Source organism: Glycine max, chromosome 14 (assembly GCF_000004515.6).
Source record: "Glycine max cultivar Williams 82 chromosome 14, Glycine_max_v4.0, whole genome shotgun sequence".
In the NCBI taxonomy this organism is placed as follows: domain Eukaryota; kingdom Viridiplantae; phylum Streptophyta; class Magnoliopsida; order Fabales; family Fabaceae; genus Glycine; species Glycine max.
This window is the reverse complement of record NC_038250.2, coordinates 25,257,523-25,276,017: the sequence shown is the minus strand read 5'-3', so window position 1 is coordinate 25,276,017 and position 18,495 is coordinate 25,257,523. Positions and strand designations below refer to the sequence as shown.

General features: G+C 33.0%; 1 protein-coding gene and 1 long non-coding RNA gene across 2 annotated transcripts; one reads left to right on the top strand and one right to left on the bottom strand.

Annotated features, from left to right (window-relative positions):
- Positions 1-1,570: 1,570 nt before the first annotated feature.
- On the bottom strand, positions 1,571-5,886 carry LOC121173421 (starch synthase 1, chloroplastic/amyloplastic). The gene is made up of 6 exons (XM_041008989.1): positions 5,765-5,886; positions 5,616-5,678; positions 5,450-5,539; positions 5,225-5,280; positions 2,734-2,773; positions 1,571-2,315 (listed from the first exon to the last, which is right to left on the bottom strand). The coding sequence occupies exons 1-6, from the start codon at positions 5,837-5,839 to the stop codon at positions 2,229-2,231; spliced, it is 411 nt and encodes a 136-aa protein (XP_040864923.1). The 5' UTR covers positions 5,840-5,886; the 3' UTR covers positions 1,571-2,228.
- A 1,520-nt stretch (positions 5,887-7,406) lies between these two features.
- LOC121172690 (uncharacterized) lies at positions 7,407-10,866 on the top strand. The gene is made up of 4 exons (XR_005888351.1): positions 7,407-8,783; positions 8,883-8,961; positions 9,621-9,770; positions 10,300-10,866. It is a non-coding gene; the product is annotated as an uncharacterized lncRNA (long non-coding RNA).
- The last annotated feature ends 7,629 nt before the right edge of the window (positions 10,867-18,495 follow it).

Here is an 18,495-nt window from a genome sequence, read left to right as displayed (position 1 = left end):
CTATCCATCTATGCATATAGATGAATATGACCTTGTGTACTATGTTTGAAATAATATGATAGGTTTTATTTTCTTATGTTCTTTGTTCAATATTAGGAACAAAAATTCTCAGTCAGCCAATAACTTTGTTTTCCTTCATTAGCATGCTTAAAATTTTCGAATGTCAGCTTTGGAGACTCCTGGCAACTCTTGGCGAACAAACTGAAATTACAAAGGGAAATCATGGTGTGGTGATTAGGGAAGATAAGAACCCAACAAACCCCTCCTCTGATGCAAGTGCATCAAGGTTCTTAATTAGCTGCATTTTACCATTTTACATTTCTTCGGTATGATTTGTCAGTGCTATTTGCTCTCATTCTTACTTGTTTAACATATATTTCATGACTTACATTAGTTAGTTTCATATAGTCTTTTTTTGTTATTTTAAATTTAAGTTAAAAATCTATAAATACGAATTTGTGAAATTTTTAAATATTTTTTTCATCTAGTGTTTATTTTTTTATTTTTTTAGCTTCTCTTTGTGTATGTTGTAAGAGATAATATCATCGATCTTGTCAAAGATGAGGTACTTGGTCCTCTAATTTTTTTTGAAAAATAATTATTAAATTTTAGAAATTTGTCTTAGGAATTATAATAACTTTATATGAAATTATAATAACTTGTATTTTTTATGAAATTTTCTTAGGAATTTTTATTTTCTTAATCTCTTGTAATTAATATTAAAATTTATTTATAAAATTAATATTTAAATGATAGATTAAATATAAATAATACATAAACCTCTTATTTTGAATTACAATCATGTTAATATTAATTATTTTTAATTATTTATATTTTTTTCTGATAGGATATCAAGTAGAAAAAATATCAAAAATTAAAAATAATATTTAATTAAAGGATGGTGTTGCCATAAGCACCGTCTTTGAAAGTTCCTTACTTTCTAAGACAATGTTTTTTGACCTGTCGTTGAAAGTTTTAAGTTTCCACGATGTGAGATTCTACAACGACCGTCGTTGTATCCTATTTTTTATCGTCTTAAAAAAGCTTTTTTATAGTAGTGGATTTTACTACTTATTTTTATAAAAATATTTATCCTCATATGTTATATTTTATATGATAATTTAAGTCTAAATTTTTCCTTACAATTTCATTTAAAATAATCATCCATATTTGTTACAATTATTTTCATATTGTGTTTGTAAAATAAAATATTCAATAAAATCTTCTGATGAAGAAAGAGATAGCCACAAAAAATACATCTAAATTAAACTTATAATAATAAAAAAGAATATAATTTCACCATAATAACTTAAATATTAATGCAACTTCGGCTTAATTGTTCTTCGGGTAAATTAAGTGAAAATTTTTACTTGTGTTTATAAAAAAAAATATACACCCCTATGTGCTATATTTTATATATAATATTTTATTTTAATATATTAAAAATACTTGTCAATGTGAGAGTAAAAAAAATATTGATACATGTACACTTTGAATTACCGTACTAAGACAATAAAAATTGATGATAAATAATAAAAAGATAATAAGTAAAAATTGAATAGTAATATTCTTCTACAACTAATATATTAGCATTCATAAGTGTACATTTTCATTTATAACTGAGATGAGTATTTATCTCTTAATCTCAATACATTTCATGGTAGATATACCTGTCAGTTCTTGATCGTTGTTATAGTTAACATCAAAAATGAAAATTTTCTAAGACGGTTATTACATCATAACCGTCTTAGAAGGTTGACATTTTAAAATGCTTATTGCATCATAAATGTCTTAGAAAATCTATCAAACCCTACTTTCTAAGACGGTTCTGATGTAATAACCGTCTTAAAAAGTTGACATTCTAAGACAGTTGTTTAATAACCATCTTAGAAGAATAGACATTCTAATACAATTATTATGTCACGATCGTCTTAGAAAGTCAGTCAGACCTTGCTTTCTATGACGATCATGATGTGATAACCATCTTAGAATGTCAACTTTCTAAGATGGTTGTTTCGTGACAACCGTCTTAGAATGTATGCTTTATAAGACAATTATTACAACTTGTAACTTTTCACAGTAATTTTCCTAATTGGTCTTGCAGTGCTCACATTCCAAACATGAGGCCGCCAAACACAATTAACATACATACATACATTAATTAATTGCTTCGAATCCTCCGCTAACAATACTAATTACTAACATTAACAGATATAAATATAATATACTTACCCGGTTACTACAGGATACATAGTGATGCCCCATTCAATTTTAGCATAGTGGAGGTCCGTGTGGCAGATCCCACAATACATTATCTGTATTGTGACAAAAGGAAAAGGAAGACAATGAGAGCTTTCACAACTACAAACTTGTATTACAACTCTTAGAAAAGTAATTTAATTATAGTATTTAAGTAAACAGGACAGATTATATATATGTTATGTATATATGTTAATTCGAGTAAGTGTATGTTCTTGTAATTATGTGTAATTGCCCTTGTATTTATGACTCCTATAATATAAATATATGTTTTCCTGTCTAATTCAAACATAATTCATCTCATGTCTCTCGTTCTCTCTTCTTAACGTAACCTTTTGATAACCAACGAGACAAAAGACAACCTCATATGAATTTGCAAAAGACAAATAACATAGAATCATCTAGATTAAAATATTAAGATGTTGTCAAAGTATGAAAAATAATGATTTTTCCTCGACAAGAAATCAAGCTTACCGCTAACATGCTATCCTTTGTCACCGGAGAAAATGTCCACCTATGAGTGAAGTTCAAAATAATGTCAAACAATATATAATGAGCATATTCATCTTGTATTTTGGGGTTGTAAAGTTATCTTTGACCGTGTCAAAAAAAAAAAGCAGGAAGCAATTCAATAGATTTAGAAAGCTAGTTAGTTTATACTTCACTTAAATATGTTAGAAAGAGAGAAAAAAAACATAGTAGGACTAAAAAGTACATTTTTCAAATATATATTTAATATTTAAGAGAAATTTTTGTCGTAAATAATAATATGCTCAAATAGAAGTGTTTAAAAATACATTTTAACAAAAAAAAAAAACAATGTTTTGATATCCAGAAATAATTTTTTTTCAACCTGCTATAAAATAGAAATATATTAGTATTGATAATTATTGACGTCAACTCTAGATTTTTTTTTTCGTAAATACACATTCTCTCTCCTTTTTTAATCTACACTACTCTGTAGTTTAATTCTCATTATACACTACTTGGGACTTTCTTTTTTTTTAATTTAAAATATTATAAAATTTAAATATTATATTATATAATTTTTTATTGGTTTTAAAATTACTTATTTATTAAATTAAATTTTATAATTTTTATTTTATTTTTTTAAAGAAAAAGTATATAGATAAAGAAAAATAAAAAAGATAGATAAAATTAGAGTATAATTTTTTAGTTACTTTAAATGTACTTTTGTAGTTAAATTTATGTGCTGTTGATATTTTTTTTATGTTCGTTAATTCAAAAATAAGAAAATTAGTTAGTAGTATTAAAATAAACTAAGAAATACAGTAAAAAGATAATTGATACATCTATCTTATACAATAAATATAAAATTTTAAATAGTAGTAACTGGTATATTGAAAATCAGGCTAAACACTTACCGTGTTCTCATGTCATGACGGTCTATAAATCTGTCAATGTTGATCCCATGTAATATTCTTCTATAAATAAATTGTTAAACAAAGAGTCTTCTCGTTTTTAATTAAATCTAATGACATAAACAAACTAATTATATTTAGTAATATAATTATATTAAAAATAATTATATTAGAAAATTTAGATTTTAAATAAAAATATTCACCTAAACAATATGTTAAGTAAATTAAATAATAAAATAAAAATAATTATATTTAATAATATCATTTTCTTTAAAAAAATCAAAAAAACAAAATTATAAAATTTAATTTAATAAATAAGTAATTTTAAATCCAATTAAAAAATTATATAATATAATATTTATATTTAAAATATTTTAAATTAAGAAAAACAAAAAGGAGAGAGAAAATCCCAAGTAGTGTACATTGGAAATTAAATTGCAAAGTAGTGTATATTCGGAAAAAGTAGGAGAGAGAAGTTGTATTTACAAAAAAAAATACCTCAACTCTACCCAAAATTTTCACCATGGTGACTTATTTACATGCTTAAAAATCATTTTTAAGTTAAAATTAAAAATAATAATTTTAAAGATAAAATAGAAGTTGTTAGATAAGTTTAATTTAATTTAACCTCTTTTTGATTGTCTTGTATAAATTAATTTAAAATGAGAGAAACTACTAACTAGAATATGCATCTTAGTTTGAGAAGTTATTTTATTTAATTTCTTTTATAAGCAAAACTTTATTATATAATAGAGTATATATAAGAGTACTTCCGCCTCTACACAAGGATCTCACAAAGGTCATATCAAATAAAAAGATAAAGATAAGTTGGAGGATGTATACACCAATCAGTAAAGGAAGAAATTCTACCACATATTTTTCTTACCTAGTTTTTGTTTGTATTAAAAAGTAATGACCAAAATAAAAAATTGCAAGGAAACAAAACTCAGATTAGAGAGCACCACCAAAGTCCCCACCCGCCATTAGATTTGTCTATGACTATATATAAAGACAATTGGATATTTTAGTGTACACATTTTTATATTTATTATATTTTTATAACTATATTCATAATCACTATTTTATCTTTATAATAATGACTACTTTCGTAAATTATCCACTAATTATTTTTTTTAAATGAAAAAGCAATTAGACACGAAATATCTATTTCCCAGCTGGTCATAGTAAAAATATATTTTTTGGCTCATATTGATCACATCCACAATCTGTTCTTATAAAGTATATTTATAATTCGCAAAGTTACATGCGGTCACATTTTACCCAGGCATGCACAGGTTTATGGGAGTTTTTCTAATCACTGTACTAAGCTTACTTTCTTTTACAAATTTAAATTATTTCTAATCAGTGTATTATACTTAGTAATCAACAAAGGAAATCTCTATCTGTCGTCATTCACAACAACAAATTAAAATAAGAGGCATGCTTATTACACAGGTTCCATTTTTTTAATTATGTGATAACTATGTTAATTTGACTTGGACCAAAGTGCTGTAAAGTTTATTAAGAAAATATGGCAATTGGATAATTGAGGAATAATAAATCAAAGCTCATGGACAACATACTCGGTGCTTTCAGCTTTGCTTTCTTCAATATATGGATTAAAATTATGAACAGTATCCTGTACAAAGAGAAAGGCATATTAAGATATATTTTATACCTACCAGTAAACACAGCCTACATTTTGATACCACCATGTCCAGAGATTTAATTAGTTTTTTTTATAGGCCAGGGATTTAATTAGTGATTGACACATCATGTGTTTATAGAACACATACAAAATCACTTACAAACTGAACATCAGCTTCCATGAGCTCTGGCATTGCCAACCGAATCAGGTCAATACCTTTCTGGTAGTCCAGTCTTCCAATGAATCCAATCTACAAGTTTCGGCCAAAGTCAATAACAGAAAGAGTAAGAGTGAATAGAATTTTGCATTGCAGATAACAAACTTACCATTGGACAATCAGGCCTCACTAGAAGACCCAATTCCTTCTGCAATGAAATCTTGCATTCGGCCTGTACATTACATATAATTACAATAAGACAATTTCAGCTAATGAGATACAAAGAAAGGTTGATAAAGGAAAAAAGTGTAAAGCAACCTTCCCCGAAAGCAGAATAGTTGGAAGCAATATGTTTATCAGATGACGGGTCCCATTTAGTGACATCAATTCCATTTGTGATCCCTAGTCAATAATAAAATTGTTACAAGTTTGAGAAGTTTGAGCATCAAGGCACATCATTCAGTAAAGAATTAGTTTTTTGTTTTGCGTTCAAATTCACATACATTGACTCACAAGTCACAACTACTTGTACAACTGATAGCATAAGGCAGCATCATGAGGAAAAAAATAATGGAGCCGTGCATATGAAATTACTTATCGCGGATTTGACCGCCCTAAAAATACCACTACTCTTGTATGGATTAGTCAGTATATAGTTATTCTAACATAATTAGTAATTTGAACTTCTATTTTTTCTCATATGCTAGATATAATCTTTATGAGGTGCACTCGAGCAGGATAATTATCGATAACAAAATTTGAAGCATATAAAGACTCTCAAAACTATTAACTAAACTGAGATAATTTCATGGTTCAAATGCTGGATAACATTTTTAGTTTTACTTTATTATTTATAATGATTATATTCGATTCAAACATAATACATTTATCGTAAAATACTTATATGAAAAATTATAAATTAAACTAAAAGAATCTGGTATCAGTTAATCTAAACAAAAATATTTTTAGTATCACAAAATGGCTATCAGAAAAACAGAATATTATTTTCTTGTTTTTTTTTTTAATAATGAGGAGGAGGCGAGGTGCATCTTACGAGAAGTTTCACGGGATAAAATAAAACGAGTGTCATTAACTTAACATATAGCCTCATAATTAATTAAGTTCAGGAAATGTTTCTATCAATTATCAATTCGTAGTCACTTTCTACAAATTTGGTTGGGAATGAGGTATAACTAGGCATGCTAATTAATCTTCTATAGCTATAGTATATTGATCAACCTCAGATAAATATAGTAAAGGTCCCAAGATAAAGGACTTACTGAATGTCCTAAGATAAAGGTCCTTATTTCCTGCAACTTTGCCTATCCTTGCTTGCCTCCATTTTCTCTATGGTTGATGTACTGTAGGCAATAAGTGGCACCTAACATTGAAAATCTTGTGCAAATCGGCAACAAATTATGCATTCTTTCTATTCATGTCACCAATAATGTGCAGGGCTAGGGAATAAATTTAAAGGAAACAAGAATATTGAAATTTTTGCTTACAAGCAGAGTATAAAAACAATTTCCTTAAGATTTTAATCCTCCATTCTCTTCTGTAAAAGATCGAGGAGCCTCACTATCTTATTATTATTATTATTATTAAATGAACCCATGTGTGTGGAGAGTACCCTAAATTATTAGACCCTGAGACATTCATTAGAGGTTGCAACTTGTAAATGGTGCAAGATTTTTCACTAAATGATTTATTTTACAATTTTAATGCTTTCAAAGATATCTAAAAGATGAAACTTTAAAGAAATTAACTCTATTCTTATGTAGATCTCATTAGCGTCTTATGTAGATCTCATTAGCTAGCACCCTGTTGCAATAATGTATATCCAATTATCATTGACTATTGTATATCCAATTATTATTGATTATACCCTGTTGCATTTCAATGGCGAGAACAATAGCCACGTAACGCACAAACAGGAAACATGCCTCAATATTTTTTTTTTTTTAAGTAATCATTATCGGAAACATATATATTTCCACTGAAATCCTTGCACGTTTGACACGAGTAAAGATCCATACCAATCTCAACTAGCATCTTTGTTTTTTTTAATATTATTAGATAGATCTCTGAAGCACGAGATCCGTACCAACTACCATGCCTTTCCCTGTGCAATAAGATAAGCATGCATGGCGGCAAAAAGACGTCACAGGGGATGGTTTTACAAACTTTTTTCTTCAAAGGGTCTGTTTACAAACATATTCCGGAAGGAGTCTTTTTTTTAAGGGATCCCGCCAGCACTAATAGCAGGTTAACATATCCCGCCAGTACGAACAACGGCTTCTTCATGCATGAGGTTCCGCCCCCATGCCCACCATCAACGCATCATCATCCATCCTGCGCACCATCATCCATCATACCATAGCATTTGGAATTGTTGCTGCCCTGTACACGCCATTCAGAGTGGCGAGATTGGCCGCATAAATATTGGATTATATTTCTCTTCTCTTAAATTGTCTTCTTCACAAATGCCCAGTATTTTAATATCATGCATCTTTTAGAAACATTTGCTAACAGGTTTGTGCAGTATTTACATAATAAACTATACAAGATATATACAATATTTTGTTTAACTAACACTTTAACCTTAAATTAATCTTAATTACCATATTTTGTTTGTGCATTTTGTTTGTGCATGAGGATTGATGATACACTGATCAAAGATATAATAATCTATATCCTATTAATAAAGAAAATATTTCTTTTTTACCCTCTGCATGAAGCCAGCTCCTTTTTTTTTCTTTTTCTGCACCAATCCCGCCAAAGCAATTGGCAGATCCAACAGCTCCTTTTTTTTCTTTTTGAAATGTATTGGTAGCACATGTTTAGGCTTTGAGAAATATGCGTTAACGTTACTGTTTGTAAATGAAGAGAAGTATAGAATACATTTCTTTAGAACTTGTTCTTCTTCTTTTTCTGCACTAATCCCGCCTGAGCAACTGGCGGATCCAAGCCAGCTCCTTTTTTTCTGCATCAATCTCGCCAGAGCAACTGGTGGATCCACGTGGATGGTGGGCATGGGGTATCTCACCAATGGGAGTGGCGGAACCCCATGCATGAAGAAGTCGTTGTTCGTAATGGCGGGATACCTTAACCTGCTATTGGTGCTAGCGGGATCCCTTAAAAAAAAGACCCCCTCTGGAATATGTTTGCAAACAAACCCTCTGAGGGAAAAAGTTTGTAAAACTACCCCTCTGACGTCATTTTGCCACACTCTCTCCCCTCCCTTCACGTTCTCCGACACCGCGTCTCTTTGATTTCGGTTTGAACAATGGTGACCACGTCGCTGGACGAGGAAACCGCAAAGAAAGTCGTACGACAGGTTCATAGTCGTCATTTTTGCGTTTCATTGTTGTTCAATACTCGTTCGCTTATGCTTTGTCATTCATTCAACTCTCGTTTCCGTTTTGTCCCCCAACAGGTGGAGTTCTACTTCAGTGATAGCAACCTTCCCAGAGACAATCTTCTCAGGAAAACGGTCACCTAAAGCAAAGATAGCAGTATCCTTCATCTCTATTATGCGTTTGCTTCATATTTACAGCGTTTCTCTTAAGTGATTATATGATTTTTTTGTTTAAAAAAACAAGATGGTAAATAGCTTATTTTGTCTATAAACTATGCATTTTCAAAATCACCAATTTAGTCTACAAATATGGAAATATTGTCACAAATTAGGCCAACCATTTATTTATTATAAGCCATGTATGTGGTGAAATAATTTGTTAGTAGGTAGTAAGTAATATAGTTTCAAGAATCGGGATCACTCTGACATTAAGTGTCCTACTTTAAGGACCCGTTTGTCACTATGTTTAGTGGTTAATTTTTCGCAACATTTGCGGACTAAATTGGTCATTTTGAAGATGTAGGGACTAAATTGTCAGTGAATGCATAATTTAGAGACTATACTGTCAATAAATGCATAATTCAGGGACTAAATAGAATATTTTCCCAAAAAATAAATAGCCACAAAACTCTATTTTTGATTGAAAAATAATGTGAAAATTACTCATGGCATTATGAAAATTAACATCGTGTTTATCCTTATTGTTGTTCTGATTTCATTGAAACCTAGTTAATCAAACCAAACATGTAGCTTATTTAGTGCATTTGTTTACATTTTGCAATGTTGTTGGTCTTGACTAATGCTGCAACTGCACAGTCGTTAGTTCGGCTTTGATTTGCTCTTTTAATCGAATGTGAACACATCTTAATCTGGGGGATGTTATGCTGACTGGGGTGACCAAAGATACTGTTAAAGCTGTTGCTCAAGCTTTGAAAAATTCAGCCTTGATCAGAGTCTCAGAAGATGGTTAGTTGTGTTAAAAGCACCTGCGTTTAGTTTTATGAGAAATGCAGTTTCATTCAGGCAACAATAAAATATGTGTTTATGTATTCATAAGTAAAGAATCTAGGTTAATGAAATTTCCTCTTAGCTTATTAGTTGTGTGAATTAGTTCATTTTTTTATTAGTTTGGACTTTTGGATATAATGATTCTTTTACCCTGCATGTTGTTACAATATGCAAAGCTCTATTTGGGTGTGAGCTTGTGATGGTTATGAAGCAATTTTTTTTATTGTTAAGGTTTTTAGGGTTATTGAGGTGGCAGAGGAAGCCTCTGGTCATAAATTAAGTTGACTTTTTAACTTTAATTTGTGTTTTTTCTCGGGGGAGAGACTATGAATGAAAAGGACATATGTATAACCACGTATTTGTCACTGCCAGATCAGTTGATTGTATGAAAATGTTTTGTTTTTAACTTTGGGTGCTAGTTCCATGTTGAATAAACACATGTGACTCATAAACTATGTCTCTCATATTGTCTAATTGTATGTTTCAGGGACCAAAGTTGGTAGGGCAACTGAACTTCTGAAGCCATAAAAGGTAATTAAGCAGGTAGAGATAAGAACAATCGCTGCATCACCATTTGTGATGCAATCCTACCCCCCAAGGGTATTGGATAGAAGACTCCAAGAGGCTTGGGCTAGAGCTACTAAAGAAGGCCCTAGGGTTCTCATGAACCTTAGGGTAGATTTTTGAGCCCATGGGTCAAGGTTGGATCCACTCTTCTTTGTAAATATTAGAATAGGTTTTTCCTTCTTTTGGGCCTTGTATTTTGGCCATTCTAGTAGTATAGGGTTTTAGCCTTGTATTTCAGGGCATTTTGAGTAGTCTTTGTAATAGGGACTTTTTTTTTGTATTTTCATGTATTTTGTCAAGGAAGGTGAGCTTAGTTTTTAGATGGGTGTGTGTAGCTAAGCTCTAGCTTCTCAAGGAAGTTTTCTCAAAGAAGCTTTTCAAGGAAGTTTTCTCAAGAAAGCTTCTCAAGGAAGTTACCTAGTCTATAAATAGAAGCATGTGTAACACTTGTTGTAACTTTGATGAATGAGAGTCTTGTGAGACACAACTCAAAGTTCAACTTCTCTCCCTTTTTCTTCCTTCAATTTCGTGCTCCCTCCTTTCTCTTTCTCTCCCTGTTTCTTTTCCTCCATTGAAGCATCCTATCCAAGCTTCTTATCCAAGGCTCATCTTGGTGGTGAAGCTCCATCTTCCATGGCTTATTCCCTAGTGGATGGCACCTCCTCTTTCCTTTTCTCCTTTGTCTTCCGCTGCATCTCCATGGTGGAAAATCACCATTAAAGGACCTCATTGAAGCTCAAAGATCCAACCTCCATAGAAGCCACACAAGCAAGCTTCCATCAAGTGGTATCAGAGCACAAGAGCTTCAAGTAGGTTCTTGAAATTCTGATACTGGGGACAGATGTCGTACCGGATGTCACGACATCACGCTTCAGAACATGCAGATTATATTTGGGAGTATGAACAGATTAAACAAGTAAATAACACAAGAGAATTGTTAACCCAGTTCGGTGCAACCTCACCTACATCTGGGGGCTACCAAGCCAGGGAGGAAATCCACTAAAATAGTGTTAGTTCAAGGTCTAACAGCCACTGTTTACAACCTTCTCACCTAACCACTACCCGTGCGACCTCTACCTAAGAGCCACTCTTAGATATGAGAACCCCGCTCACTCCCTCTCAATCACACTCCCGTGTTTACGATTAAATCAAAGACACACCAGAGATTGCTCTCTGAACAACAGGGATCAACCCTACACACTAGAGATCAACTCTACACACAAGAGATCAACTCTACACACTCAGGTCCAACACTTGATGTTAGGGTACCATCAAGGTGGCTCACAAAACACTCAAGTCCCAAAACTCACAAAATAACTCTTCAATCCCGGACTTGGTACAGAACTCGTGCAGCCTTCATGTTTATATAGCAGTGTGCGTTTCTGGGCTGCAACAGCTTGTGCTGAATGAGATCTATCATTCTTCCTGAAAATCTGCACTTAAAGATCTAAAAGATTCAGTTTGATCTTTTAGTTTTTATCTTTAATCTTTAATCCCTGAACGAACTCTTCTACTTTGAAATTCGAACTTTAATTATCTTTTAATTCGTTCCTAAAGATAGATCTTCTTATCTCTTGCTAACTGCACAATAATCTGTTAAGATATAACAGATTTATATGTCCAGTATTATCGGGCCGGATGTCAGGACATCGTATCCGACATCGTGGATCCTGCAGCTTCACTTCTTTACTTGACTTTTATCTTGCATTGTACAGCAACTCCAGTATTCTCGGGCAGGATGTCCTGGACATTGTATCCGACATCGTGGATCCTGCAGCTTCAATGCTTTTAGTAATTCCAGTATTTTCAGGCAGGATGTCCTGGACATTGTATCCGACATCGTGAATCCTGCAGCTTCAATTCTTCATTTGACATTTCATCTTGCCTTGTGCATTGTGCAGCCCGATCTTATTCTTTGACATAACGTTGGACATCATGTGCAGCAACTCCAGCTTTCCTTCATTGTCTAAGTGCTTATGTTTTAACAAAATCTTAGCCAATCTTTTAAAACTCAGTAGAGCTAAGCACTAACAGTTCTCTTTAAACCTCCAATAATTTTTTGCTTTACCTTCTCTTCCATTGTTGTTTCTTCATTTTTTCTCCATGTATCTCCTCACATGTCTTGTGCTAAATGTTGTTAACATTATTCTTTAGATTTTCCACCAATTAAACTTGCTATAGAAGCTATATTTGATTTTCTATGGTTCAAATTTCTTGTTCTTGTTCTTGATCTTGAACCATGAATTGTTTTGAGTTTAGGTTCCTTTGAGTTTTGTCTTGTTATTTTTTTGTGGCTGAAACCTAAACCATAAAATTCTTACAAAAATATTAAAGTAAAAGAAAACCTCAAAAATCTAGAGTGACTTGTTCACCTATTGTAGTTTTGTCATAGAAGTCATGTCTAGTCATGAAACTTGTCACATAAGATTTCTTATGTTGTGCTGAATTTTATTTTTCTTGTTTCTTTGTCTAACTCATTTGTTCATGAGTGTATGAAATTCTCTTAGCCTATTATTTGATTTGAGTCAAATCTTTCATGTTAACTAGTCTTTAACATGTTCATGAAAAATTCTTAGAGAGTCTTTGATTGTGAACCTTTTCTTGAACTTTTAGGTTTCCTTATGATTGTGTCTATTGTGAATTTGAGTTTTGGTGATTGAATTGCTGGCTGAAATGTTGATCCTAAGTGAATATTGAACTCCTAAAACTGTAGTAAACAATACTAGTGAGTTCCATGATGTAAGCTCCATTGGAGCTTGTAGGCGTATGATCTTCTTCATCAATGGATTCCTTTGCTTCTTGGAAGATAAATGGCAACGGAATGGAGAAGGAAGAGAGAGAGGAGATGCCACTTGAAGGAGAAGATGAGTCTAGAAGAAGCTCACCACCATAGGAGGCCATGGATAAGAGCTTGGAGGAAGAAGGAGATGAATGAAGAGAGAGGGAGAGAAGAACACGAAATTTTATGCTCTAAAGGAGCTCTGAAATATGAAGTTAATATTCAAATGATCAAAGTTAAAAAATATGCACACACATGACCTCTATTTATAGCCTAAGTGTCACACAAAATTGGAGGGAAATTTGAATTTCAAATTTCACTTGAATTTGAAATTGAATTTGTGGAGCCAAACTTTGGAGCCAAAATTTCACTAATTATGATTAGTGAATTTTAGTTATGGTTCAGCTCAGTAATCCAAGATCAATTCCAAGATTCTCCACTAAGTGTGCTTAGGTGTCATGAGGCATGTAAAGCATGAAGGACATGCACAAAGTGTGACTATATGATGTGGCAATGGGGTGTAGTAAGCAAATGCTCACCTCCCCCTCTAAAATTTAATTGGATTGGGCTTCAACCAATTCAATTAAATTTATTTCCAACTACACACATCAAATATTCACTTAGTGCATGTGAAATTACAAAACTACCCCTAATACAAACACTAATCTAGGTGCCCTAAAATACAAGGGCTGAAAAATCCTATATTTCTAGGGTACCCTACCTACATTATGGAGCCCTAAATACAAGGCCCAAAAATAATGAAACCTTAATCTAATATGTACAAAGATAAGTGGGCTCATACTTAGCCCATGGGCCCGAAATCTACCCTAAGGCTCATGAGAACCCTAGGGCCTTCTGTTGCATCTTTGGCCCAATCTTCTTGAAATCTTCTATGCAATGTCCTTGGGGGATAGGATTGCATCATTCCCTCCCCCTTGAAAAGGATTTGACCTCAAATCCAGAGGTTCTTGAAACTCATGAATTCTTTCCTCAACACCTGTAAAAAGAATAAAAACATATGTATTAGTGATGTTGGGTATGTTAGAGTAAGGTAAGGATGGAAAACCCCTTTCCTGGCCATCTTCCCATGAGAGAATATAGTTCCTCACCAACTCAATGAGTGGTGCTACAACTATAGAAAAATATGGGACAAACCCTTTGTAAAAGTTTGTTAAGATATTAAAGCCCCCATTTTCCCTTATACTTGGTGGAGTAGGCCACTCAGGAATGACCTTTATTCTCTTAGGGTCCATGGGAAGCCCTTGATCACTACTTAAAAAGTTAGGGACAATAATGGAATAAAACATACCTTTTTCTTTATTTTCATGTTGATTATTCCTACAAAAAATTACGACAAACCTAAGGTGTCCCACATGAGCACCTAGGTTTGCATTGAAACAAAAAATAAGAACAAACCTACCTAATGAGTCCCTATGTACACAAACCATGAAGAAGTTTGATGCATGAGTGATTTTACAAAAGAGTGTTGCACCACTCAACATATTCATCATACCACCTATCATAGGGATTTGGTGCCTAATAATACCTATTTTAGGCACCAACAAAGCATAAGGATTTAAGCTCTTGCGAACCAAAACCTCATCCAACAACTCCTTTACTTGAGGAATAAACTCAAGCTTAAGAGGTATGGCGGTGCTAAGGGATGTTTCCCTTGATAGGAGAAGGTAGAAAGATTGTTTAAGAAGGAGTGCTCTTTTAATATCACCTTTTGTTGCAAAATGATTTTCCTTCTTAACAATCTTCTTGGAGGAATATTTTTCCTCTTTTTCCTTCCCCCTGGCCTTTGAAGACAAGGCCTTACTATCCTTCTTTTTATTTTGTTTTTTTAATTTTTCTTCCTCATCCTTTTTATCTTTCATAGTTAGTTGATCTTTGGCCACCTGTGAAGGTGTTTGAGGATGCAACACAAATTTAGTGCCAAGATGGGTGAGGGTAATCTCATTAGTTAGGCCATTATAAATGATCTTCCTATCAAATTGCCACGACCTTCCTAAAATAATATGTCCTGCCTCCATGGGAACTATATCACAATTAACTTCATCCTTATATGTCCCAATGGAGAAAGGTACCTTCACTTGTTGGTTAACTATTAATTCCCCTTGCTCATTGAGCCATTTAAGTTTATAAGGTTTTGGGTGGGGAATGATAGTGAGGTTCAACTTGGAAACTAATCTTGTGCTACAACAATTGCAACAAGATCCACTATCCATAATGAGAGAACAAGTTTTATCTAAAATTTTGCATCTTGTATGAAAGATGTTCTCTCTTTGGGATTGAGATAGATCACAAGATTCACCTCCAAGGAGCCTTTTAACCATTAAGAGGTCACCTTCTTCATGGGGGTAGACTTCCTCACTATACTCTTCACCCCTTACTTCATCTTCACTTCCACTAGAGGAAGGGCAAGAAGTAGTCTCCTCTTGACTACTATAAATGTCTTGACCCCTCATGATCATGGTTTTCTTTGTGGGGCATTGAGAGGCAATGTGACCTCTCCCAAGACATTTGAAGCATTTAATGTTGCTATTCCTTTCTTGGGAACTAGTCTTAGGGGTGCATTTCTCTATGGTCTTACCCTCATCTTCCTTGGGTTTTGAAGGTGCAGCCCCTAAAATTCCATGGGCTTGGTCCTTCCTTGGATAAGAGTGAGAGCCACAAGATTTTGAAGAAGACTTTCTTTTAAGTTGTTGCCCCACTCTTATACAAAGTTGGACTAGCTCATCTAGGTCCCTTTATGGAAGGAGTTCAACCTTGTCCCTCACTTCCATATTAAGCCCACTAAGGAACCTAGCTATGCTTGTTCTTTCCTCCTCCCTAAGTCCAGCTCTTAAAAGGAGTAGTTCCATTTGTTGTCTATATTCTTCAACACTCATACTCCCTTGTCTAAGCCTTTGGAGCTTGTCCATAAGCTCCCTCTCATAGTAGGAGGGAATGTGTCTCTTCCTAAGGGCACTCTTAAGATCATTCCAATACTCTACTGGAGGATCCCCATGAATCCTTCGTTCCCTAACAAGGGAAGTCCACCAATAGAGGGCATACCCTTGAAAGTTAAGGGTAGCCAATGGAACTTTTCTCTCTTCGCTAATATGATGGCAAGCAAAGAGTTGTTCAACCTTCATTTCCCAATCTAAGTAGGCCTCAACATTATCTTTTCCATGGAAATATGGGAGGCTAATGTTAACCTCTTGAGGCCTTCTATCCTTTTCTCTTCTTTGGGAGTGATGTTTAGTATGTGAACTATGACGCCCTTTATAATAGTCGCTAAGTTCTTCACTTAAACTCTTGCAAGAGTCATGACTACTATAGGAGACATTTTTTTCTCTTTTCATTTCTTTCATTATTTTTCTTCTTTCTTCCTCTCTTATTTTCTCTCTTTCATCTTGACTTATTTTTTCCACTCTTTTTTTACCTTTTTCTTTTCTCTCTTGTATTTCTTTCTACAACTTAAGAGATCTCAATATCTTATACAAGGGGTCCTTAGGAGTAGAACCCTCACCATTAACACTAGATGAAGAATGAAAAAAAGAAACTATGGTTGAAACTAGTCAAAATAAACATTAAAAGAGGTGTGAAAGATAAGGTAAAAACTAATTGGTAAAAGGCAAGCTATCTAGGCGGTTTGACAATGGAGGGTAAAGGAAATAAGCTATGAAATGCAAACTAGGCGGATCCTAAGAGTGTTTGGATGACCTCATTTAAGGTTCCCAACAAAACACTCACTATCCTAAGGGGAAATTGCCTAAAATTATTACACACAAATGGAAGTAGGGTGACCTATTGGAGGCTCTCAACTTACTTCCAATGAAAGGCCTTTTTGTTACAAAATTTGAAAGTAAAACAAATTGCCAATTACAAAATTACAAAAAAAAAAGTCCTCAATTGTGGTGGCTATTCTCTCTTTAGTGTTTCACTCAATTTGGAGTGCTTCTTAGTCCAATAGCTCTTAAGGTGGTTGGCCCCTTGCTTCTTTACTCAAATTCTTCAAGATATGGCACCAATACTCCTTTCCAATTCCCTATATGGCAACTCACAAGCAAGGAAACAAAGAGACAAGCAATAACCAAAGACAAAAAAATATATGAAATGAAAGCTAAACCAATAGAGTTTTAACAAGACAAATTTCCAAGGATTATTCAACAATTAAAGCAATGAAAAGCACAAAAAAAGCAAGCTAGGACTCAAAGAGAAACCTAGAATGGCTCTAGAGTAGAGTAGAAAAACAAAACAAAAAAAAGACTCAAGAAACCTCTAGTTTTGGCACTTGTTTTCATAATAATTTTCAATTGAAATTTCAGAACTAGGATTGGTATAAAATAGGCACCAATTATAGAACAAATTTTGAGCCAAAACAACAAGCACACTTTCCTTTCACTTTTTTTTTCCTGGACACTGATTTTTCTGCCAACTTGTGCGATTTTTCTTATTTTTTCCTTTAATCCAAATCGCTTGGTTCTTTTTTTATAATTTTGGTCCAGATGTCTAGAAAATTCATTAAAACTTTCAGCTCAAAAAATGTAGTGACCAATTCCCAGTAATTTATACAAGTTCGTATGTTCAAGCTGCCAGCACCAGCGATTTCAACCTAGAAATCAAGAGTAGTGTTTATGTTGCTTAAGGCTTGGATAGTTGCAATTTGTGTTTGCTTATGCTCAATTATCTTGAATAACACAATTCAAGAGAGCTTAAGACTTATTTTGATTCAAAAATCCAGCCACAACTCAGCGCCACAACTCAACTTCATCATAGGCATCATGTAGGAAACTTAGAAAACAAAAAAAAGTTCAAGAACAAGACAACTTCTAGGAATTGATTTAGAACATGTTATGAACTAAATAACATGCATGAATTAGACTCAAAATTCAAAAGATAGGCTAAGAATGACAATAATACATGAACAAATGTATCTAGAATTCAATCAACAAAATAAAAATTCAGCACAAACTTAGAACATAATGTGATAATTACTATGACTAAACATGACTCTAAGACAACATGGATTAAGTGATTTACACTTAGATTTTTGTGTTTTTTTTTCTAATCAATATTTTGGAAGAAAATTTAGATCTAAAGGTTCAGCACAAGAATATTATGAATGAAAAATGATAGAACCTAAAATCAACACAAAAAACATGATTCAAGAGTAGATCTACAAAATTTGAACCATAGAATTGCAAGAACAAGTGTAGATCTAAGATTTAATCGGTTTATATTTTTGAATCTACTCTAAACATCACCAAACCACAAGACAATGGAGGATATACAAGGAGAATAAGATGAAGAACCAGGAATTAAAGAGAATTCACCGAACAAAAAGAT